The 8,806-nt window shown below is 37.2% G+C and overlaps 1 protein-coding gene across 1 annotated transcript; it reads left to right on the top strand.

Moving 5' to 3' along the window:
- Positions 1 to 344: 344 nt before the first annotated feature.
- Positions 345 to 1,780, top strand: LOC149676450 (uncharacterized). The gene is made up of 3 exons (XM_089838743.1): positions 345 to 881; positions 947 to 1,033; positions 1,112 to 1,780. Exons 1-3 carry the CDS (start codon positions 615 to 617, stop codon positions 1,778 to 1,780), a joined length of 1,023 nt encoding a protein of 340 aa, XP_089694869.1. The 5' UTR covers positions 345 to 614.
- The last annotated feature ends 7,026 nt before the right edge of the window (positions 1,781 to 8,806 follow it).

Below are 8,806 nucleotides of genomic sequence, written 5' to 3'. Positions count from 1 at the left end.
GTAATAAATTTACTCAAATATAAAGACATTATCATGGACAAACCTCCTGATAGAATAGTCTATTGCTATAGCGTTTATCAGGACATTTTTGATGAACTGAAACTCTTTTTACCTATTGAATTCCACGAAGGACTAATTCCTAATGATTCTGATTTTTTTGATAAACGAATAAATAATCTTTTAATCCTAGACGATCTAGCTAACACCTGTACCAAACAGGAGTTTATAAGTAATCTTTTTTGTGTCGGGAGTCATCATTTATCTTTAAGCATCGTGCTGCTGTCTCAAAATGTCTTTAACCCAGGAAAATATTCTAGAAATATATCATTGAACTGTTCTTATATCGTTATGTTTAAAAATCCTAGGGATAATAACCAGGTTCGCTATTTAAGTCGTCAGCTTTTTCCTACAGACACCAAACGCCTAACGGAAGCGTACGAAGAGTGTACCGAAAAAGCGTATTCTTATATCTTAATAGATCTAAAACAAAGTACCGATAATAGTTTAAGACTTAGGTCCAATATATTCCCTAATGAAGGACCGATGGTAATCTACGTTAGAAAATAATAATCCATAAAATATAAATCTCAATTTATTTAACCTCATTTCGAGACATGCCTTTACCCGTGTCGGTTAGGAATCAATTACCCTTTTTAAATCTCTTGCGTAAAAGCGGTGTGAAACAAAGAAAACTTTTAATATCAAAGTGTACGCGACCCCAATTGGATTGTATAAGCGGTATTTGTTATAATTTGAAGAACGGAGGTATTCCATTGAATCGACATAAAAAGAAAAGACTTCAACGTTACAAAAACGTTATAAGGTATTTATCCAAGAGAGGTTTAAGCGACAAAAAGAGGCGACAGGTGTTAATTAAACAGGTAGGAGGATTCTGGCCGGCGTTGCTTTCAATGTTAATACCGACAATAGCTTCGGTCTTTACTAGATAATGAAAAAGTGCGTTTTAGTACCAGCGGCTTTACTGACGGACAATCAAAAGGAAGTTAACAGTTTAGACAACGCCATTAAAGAGGTACTGAGAAAACCTGGTTCTGCCGAGGAAAAATTGAAGGAGTACCTTTTAACTCTTCAGAAATATTTATCTTTAAAGAGTTTAGCGGAGCCACCAAGCGTTACTATCTTGCCACCTACAACGAGTTCGTCTTTTCCAGCACCCGGAGTGTCGAGTAAAATACAGCCTCTAAGTCCTTCATCCTCGTCTTGGATTCCTCCATCGTGGCCAACCCCTATCCAGAATATACCTATTAATATCTCTACCCCCTCCCAAATTGTCCCTACTAATGTCGCTACCCCTCCCCAAAGTATCCCTTTTAATATCTCCTCGAGTCTGACTACCCCCCAACCTATAATGAGTAGTACAGCAATGGGTCAAACACCGGCGATATCGTTTACTACGCCAGCGTCTCTCTCTCGAACGACCAGTATGCCAATTTTAACACCCATGGGACCCGTGGTACCGAAACAGTCCGGGACGTCTCAAACGCCGAGTATGCCAGTTTTAACACCCATGGTACCGAATCAGCCCGTGACGTCTCAACAGGCCTTATCAACGAAGGGCGCTTCTGGTTCAAAGTTCCGGAAACTTAACCCTAACGATGAGACTTCGCCGAAAAAAAGACTCGCGAAAATTACATCTACGAAATCAAAACCGTACCCTACACAAGCCAAAATAAAAAAAGATCGCGAAGCTAGTTTGAAAGAACTTCAAAAGCCCGAATCTAAGATCGAATGGGTAACTTATAGAAAGGCAAAAAAATAACCTTAATAATGATTATTACATTAAAAGCATCTAACTCACTATATTGAAAAACACGTATCTGATTATATAAAAGCATGTATTTGAGTATATAAAAAAGCTTGTATCTGATTATATATAAAAGCATGATAATTACAATTTATATAAAAATTATAATCGAATAATAAATATTTTTATTCTCGCATTCAATACAAGTGTATCTGATTATTAAACATTACAACTTTAATATTTTATTGGTTACATTTTTCATATCTATGTCTTAACAAGTGAAGGCAGATATTCCATAAAGATAAGGCGTCGTTAATTTCCGTTTTATTTTCATACATTTTCAGAACTCTATGAAACGAATTTCCTAGACATCTTTGAATAAGGAAGAATATACAATGAGGTCCGCAACAAAGGGAGAACATATCTTGAATTAATTTATCGTTATAGATCCATCTGGACGCGTATTTGGCCAGGTTAATTTTATACGTCTCCGGGCTCTGCCCGTAGCTGCAGAAAAAATTACCTTCATTGTTTTCAACGTAAATGGCTACCCAATGAAGTCCAGGATCCTCGGCTCTCTCCGTGTTCAGAACAAAACAAAATTTCTTCTTTCTAGGTTTCCTGGGAAGCATGTCTCTAGGAAAAGTACCTAGGTAGTAGGGTTTTGTCCTCTGGTCGCATGATAATATTTGATTTATTTGTAACGTATTCATATCACTTTAGATAGTTCGTATTCGTAAAACGTTCCTTTAATTATCTCGTTATTTTTGTCTTTAACGACGTATACTGGAGGATTACGGTATAAAACCTTATCAATAATAAAGATCTCTTTTGTAAAGTAGCCTTTATATCCCTTTGAAAAGGTTTTTTCAAATTTACTCAACCTTACTAAATCACCTTCTTTTAGCTTTGGTTTTGTCCCAGGTTTAATGGTACCGAAAAGACGGTACCACACCTTATGCTCATTTTGTAGATTAACATTGACTGGCGCGATACCAGTTGAGCGGTGTATCGAGTGATTGTAAGCCTTAACTATTTTTGGTAACGCACTCAGATAGCTACGAGTATCAGCGCTAGTTATGAATTTGTGTATTTTCTCTTGAACCGTTCTGTTAAATCTCTCGCAGATCGCAATTTTTTTATTCCCGTAAGCTACGTAGTGGTGAATACCTTTCTCTTTAAAATATTGCTGAACTGGTTTAGCTAAAAATTCAGAGCCAGCGTCCGTATTTATATTCGTGGGTACAACATCTTTATGTATTATTTTAAAAGCTCTTATAACTTCCGCGGAAGTCTTGTTTTTAATAGGTATAACGTAGGCGTATTTACTCAAAACATCTATATTACTTAACAAATATTTCATACCCTTGTTGTATCTGGAAAGTTTATCTAAAACTATTAAATCAGCCTGATGAGTCTCATCCATAGATGTCACTGTAATTTTATTGCGAGGAAACTTTAATCGACGATTACGATGAATAGTATAAGTGGGTTGTTTTAATAGAAAACTCTCAACTTCTTTCCTCGAAGACTGAGGAACTCCTTTCGTTAATTTATCCAATCCGGAAAAAGAGGAGGGATTTTCGGGGTCGTAGTACGCGTTTGAGAGAGACATTTTTTCTAAACAAGATCGAAAATGATATCTGATAATATAACGTAGTTGTAGGGTATTATATAAGAGGGAGAGATACAATTTTCTGGAATATTTTCTAAATAAGGAAAAAAAAAATTGATATATAACGTAGGTATAGGAAACGCAACAATAAGAGTAATTTATATTTTATTCGGTTACTTAAAAATTAACAATACATTGTTTTTAGACCGACAAAATTTCCAAGAATATATTTTAAATAGATACGTCATTAAACACTGGATCATTTAGGACATTAGCTTCGGTAGTGGTTGTTCTCTGGCGAATATCTCCTGGTCCCTTGGCAACGTTTATCGAGTAATTTCGATATTAAATTCATTTTGCTCTTCTCCGAGGTAACGCATTCCAACGATTTCAAATCCTCTCGGAATATTTTCAGACGCCTTAGAGTAATCCTTGACCCAATACACGCGAGATAAGAGTGACATATATTTTAACCGTACATTAGTTCAGTTTTTAGACCGACAAAGTTTCCGAGAATATCGTTAAATAAAATTGAGACGTCGTCTTCGTAATCTCCGTATTCCTCGACAAAGGATTCTAGAATTCTTTCGTAGTTAAGCAACGGAATAGCTCTAATTAGGTTTTTCTCCACTCTCTCGCTCCAATTAGTATCCGTGGGTAAACAAGTGATATCGTGGGCGATTTCGTTGTGACAGCTGATATTTTCGCACGAATCAGTGAAATTAAATAAAATATTGGTCAAACTGTCCAAGATAATTTTCTTCATTATTTCTCTGGCCTCTTCTTTTCGCTTTAATTCGCTACCAATAACATTTTTCAAGTTCTTTAACCTTAACCAACTGTCTTTATTTAATGAAAATCCTTTCGATGTTGAGAATAGAATATTATATCTATTATTCGATCCTCTAATATATTGACGAATATCAACTATTTTTCCTCTCTGACATACGAAGCATTCTAGCTTAACTCTCTGAGTACCGTCAACTAACCAAGTCAGAAATCGTCCCGTTATTCCGTTAAAGAAAGCGTCAATATCCGCTTCGAAAGTCCATATACTATTCCAAATACAACTGTCGAAAGACGCTTCGGTTTTAGTATCGAGTCGTTTGACATTGAAGACGGGAAGAATTCCGCTTCCAACGTAAATGTTTTGCTTCTCCGATAGGTAGTGTACTTGATTCATCTCTAACCGGTTATGAGAGAATGCTTCTTAAATCAGAGGTTATATAGAGCCTTTTTACTCGGGATTAAATAACACCGAGCGATCCCTAGTTATCATGATAGAATTTTCAAATTCGGAATAAATTATGCACGTGACATTGTGTGGTAAATTGTTTTTAAATTTCATATTGATACGTAGATTTCCTTGTCGGGGCAAAGAAAGATGACTAGCCCCCGCATTTTCATCCGGGCTTAAATCTAGGCAATACAAAGCGTAACCTTTTTTGTACTCTTCGTACGTGATAAAATTTCCCTTGTTTTTTTCTGTATGTGTTTAGAGAGGTGAATAACGACATGTACTCTCGAGTGTATAGATTGTTTTCGTAATCAGGCGTAAAGGCTTCCGAAGGATAGGTATCGGTACCGACGTTGACGGATAGGTAATTAAGATCAAAGGTTTCAAAATTAAAGGGGTTTAAAGAATGATTACCATTAAAGGCCGAGGTTCGAACTAGACCTATGATTACTCTTTGAGGTATTTTACCTAAGAAGACGTTTTCTCGATTAACGTCGTTCATTCCAGCTGGAATTGAAAAGGTTTTCACGACTGTTTGATTCAAAGGATAGATGGCGCTGGTTTGCTCTAATACCGTAGCGTGGGCTAACATTATTTCGGGATTTATTTTTAGTCTTTTAACGTACAATGAGGCATTATCGATAACCACTTTATATTTCTTATCAGCGGCTTCTTTCGATATTACGCAAAACTCTGGTTTAGATCGAATAAGCCTAAATCTAACGTCTACATTATTCAATAGGAAACGATTTAAGCGACAAATATCAACGTGTAACGGGGCGTATAAATCTATCGTACTCGATACCTTGGCTCTCTCGGCTCTTCTTAATATCCCATTGGTAGTAAGATTTTTATTGGCTGCCACCCAGGCGGTATCGGGATCGATCGGATTATCCTTATAATACAACCCTAGATTTAGTTGGCTTTCTTTAGCATCTATACCGTAATTTAATAAATTCTCGAGATAAGCGATATAAGGGGCTCCTTGGTTAGGGGACTGAACGCTCGTGTTTCCTAAAAAGACGTCTATTTGGGAAAAGAGGGCGGCGTGTAAAAGATTAACCGGAGCTACTTTGGTTTCAGCGGCTGGTACTTCGGTGCCGTCCAAATGAAGCACCCTGACCTTCAGCCTTAACCTAGTTTTAGAAAGGTCGACATAATGTTCGCTCGTGCCAGGGACAAAAAATTCCAAAGGTCCACTATCCGTTACGGAACTTAAAGGTTGATAACTTTCGTCGCTACTAGTTATAATATTAGCGTTCAAAGGGGGTGTCGCGAATAGGTCTAATTCCCCCATCATCCCTTCGAATTGGGCCATCTTGTTTTATGATAAAAAATCGGCCTTTGATCTACTTTTCTTCTTGCGTATCTTCTGACGTTTCCGTCGAATACCAGACCCGTACTGAGAATTAGCCAGACTATCACCCGCTTTATGAATTAAATTTGAGCCGGCTATTTTTAGATTCCTTTTGAACGCTCTCTTGGGTTCTTCTCCAGCGCTTAAATCTTGAATAAACCTACCACCGAGTCCTAAAGCTTCTTTACCCACGCTCTTAGCTATCGGTTTCGCTAGAGGAGTTAACATTCTCATCAAAGCTTTAAAAATTCCGCCCAACCCAGATCCCTTTTGCACTAATACACCTGGTGGAGATCCGAGGAACTGTTCCTGATAGTAGGACACGTACCTATTAGGTCGAGACATGTCGTCTAAAGTGAATTTTGATAATGATGCGATCCGATATAAAGGATATAGGAGCGTCGGCCTCGTCTCTAATATCAATTTTGATAGTTTCTATTTCGTTGGATCTTATAGGATAATAGTCTATAGTATCGTATGTGATAATTTTCTCCGACGTATCGTTTTTAGTGGGAATGACGCGTAGAAGAGGTTTGAAACCAGAGCCTATAAACTGGGGGTATATCAGATCAGTGTAAACGTATAAATATTGACTGACTAAATCCGGTTTGAAGTTGGCGTTTGCAGACCCTAATAGACGATTAGTTTGGTCACCGAATCCTAACATAGAACCTAATTTGTTACGAACGCCTCTAAAAAGCACGGTGCACTCCTTATCAGTCGTTATTCGAACGGTACCGTTATCGTTTAATGAGAAATTAAACCGAGATTGATGAGCTTCGGGTATCGCTCTATTCATAGCTTCCAATAGGGCGTCGACGCTATAGGGTCCCTCAGGAATCTTTACCGTTACCATACGATTTTGAAGTTTTAAAGTTTTTTTCAATTTTATCTCGATATAATTATTGGTGTAGTTTATCGTAATATTTCTAGCTTGTTGAGACAATGGAATGGGACAAATGTATTCCCCAGTAATGTACTCGTCCGTTTCGAATCCTAAAACCTGAGCCAGAGGGCCAGGAGCTAGCCTGGCCTGGTGACCGGCATCGACTGATAATTTAACTCTCTTGATAGGAGGCCCAGTCGGGACTGACATATCTATAACCTGTATTTTCACGGGAAAATTCTGTTTTTCAAGCTGAACGGTTAAGTCACGCACCAGTTTATTCTGCATTGAAAAAAATACGGCGTTTCCATTTTTATCTTTCGAACCTTCGTACTTTTGCGGTATTAACTCCACTCTTCTAACGTCCCAGCCATCATTCGTTAAATATCGTTCAGGTACCTGTATTTCGAAAGAGTTACAGGTATTGTCTATTACGGTTGAAATTTTCGGTGTTAATATTTCCGATAAACCAATTTCCCATTCGTTTGAAAGAATAATTGGTTTACCTAATTTGACCGTGAAAGACGATTGTGAATTATCGGGATATTCATCAGTTTTATCACTTAACAGAGTAACGAAAAAAGAATTGACCGACATAATTGATATTTTATTTAAAAATGAATGAGGATTTACACGTTATCCAATTTTATTTAGAAATAAAAGGTTGAACTCGATGTGATGGTTAGAGCGGGGTTCGATCTCGCGATCTATTGATTGGCGAACAAACGCGCTAACCACTACACCGAGAGCAACCTTAATCGCTTCCTACGTTTTAGAGGAGATTAACATATACTTGGAAATAAAACGGGTAAATGTTCATGATAAAAACTATCGGGAGTACCGAATTTACTCATTTGTTCCTGTATGTATTTTATAAAGTCATTTCCGTAAAATTCGGCTTTTTCTTCTAAACACAATGGCGCCGGTGAATCCGTTTCCGGGGCTTTGGCTCTTGGTTGATTTATACCGTGACCCAATCGGGTAAATAAAAGTCCATCATCTAATTCCTCCAAAATAATGGTACTTCTAGGTAATATGAATCGTTTCAAAATTTCCACCTGATTCTGGTACTCGATATCTTTTTCTTGAGGCTCTCTATCTTTAAACATCGGGCATTTCTTCGTAACACGAGCGATTTTCCCATTTTCAGATACTCGGTGTTCGAAACATATTGTATACATAGCGCATTGATCTAAAAGATACGCGACCATATATTGGAAATCCTCGCGCCCTTTGAATCGTTGATACGTCACTATATAACGCATTTTGTAAGATCTCCCTCGGAAGTCACTGCTCTCTTCAAGGCGTTCGTCGAATAACCGAGATAAAGAGAGATCGCTCTCTTATCAGACAAACTCTTATCTAGTGATTACGTCACGACTAAAGACAAGTACAGACACGTCCAAAAACCGTTTAAGCATATAGAGGGGAACTTTTTAAAATTATTTCCAAATTTTTGGATTCATTATCGTAGAATTTAACCATGATGTAATCAGTACATTGTTTTTAACATTTTATTTCAAAATTTGATTGGTTTTTTACACCATTGACATATTCGTTTGTTTATATATATGTCAGGAAATAGTGAATATGGTAAAATCAAAGGATAGAGACCAAAAAGCGCAACTACTGGGTTCATCGTCAACATTCCCAAAATAATTCCTACAGGTACAGTTATAGGAAGTAGAATAATATATGTTCCAGCTATAAAAGAATATTTGATTCCAACCTGTATAACCCGCAATATACAACATCTATTATTACAATATTCTTTAGTCTTGGATTTGTTTGCACTTGAAACGTATTTCTCCGTTACTGACACATCTCTCCCAGACTCGTCGTTAGAATAATTTATAGGTATGTTACATGTTGAAAACCCTTTAACAAGCGGACATTCCGGGGAATATTTTCGATGCTCCTTATTCTCCATTAGAAGTCACTGCTCT

This window comes from Phalangium opilio, unplaced genomic scaffold, assembly GCF_054372755.1.
Source record: "Phalangium opilio isolate 3A_F unplaced genomic scaffold, DU_Popi_V2 ptg000046l_1, whole genome shotgun sequence".
In the NCBI taxonomy this organism is placed as follows: domain Eukaryota; kingdom Metazoa; phylum Arthropoda; class Arachnida; order Opiliones; family Phalangiidae; genus Phalangium; species Phalangium opilio.
The sequence above is the reverse complement of the archived record's forward strand: the minus strand, read 5'-3'. Positions and strand labels throughout refer to the sequence as shown.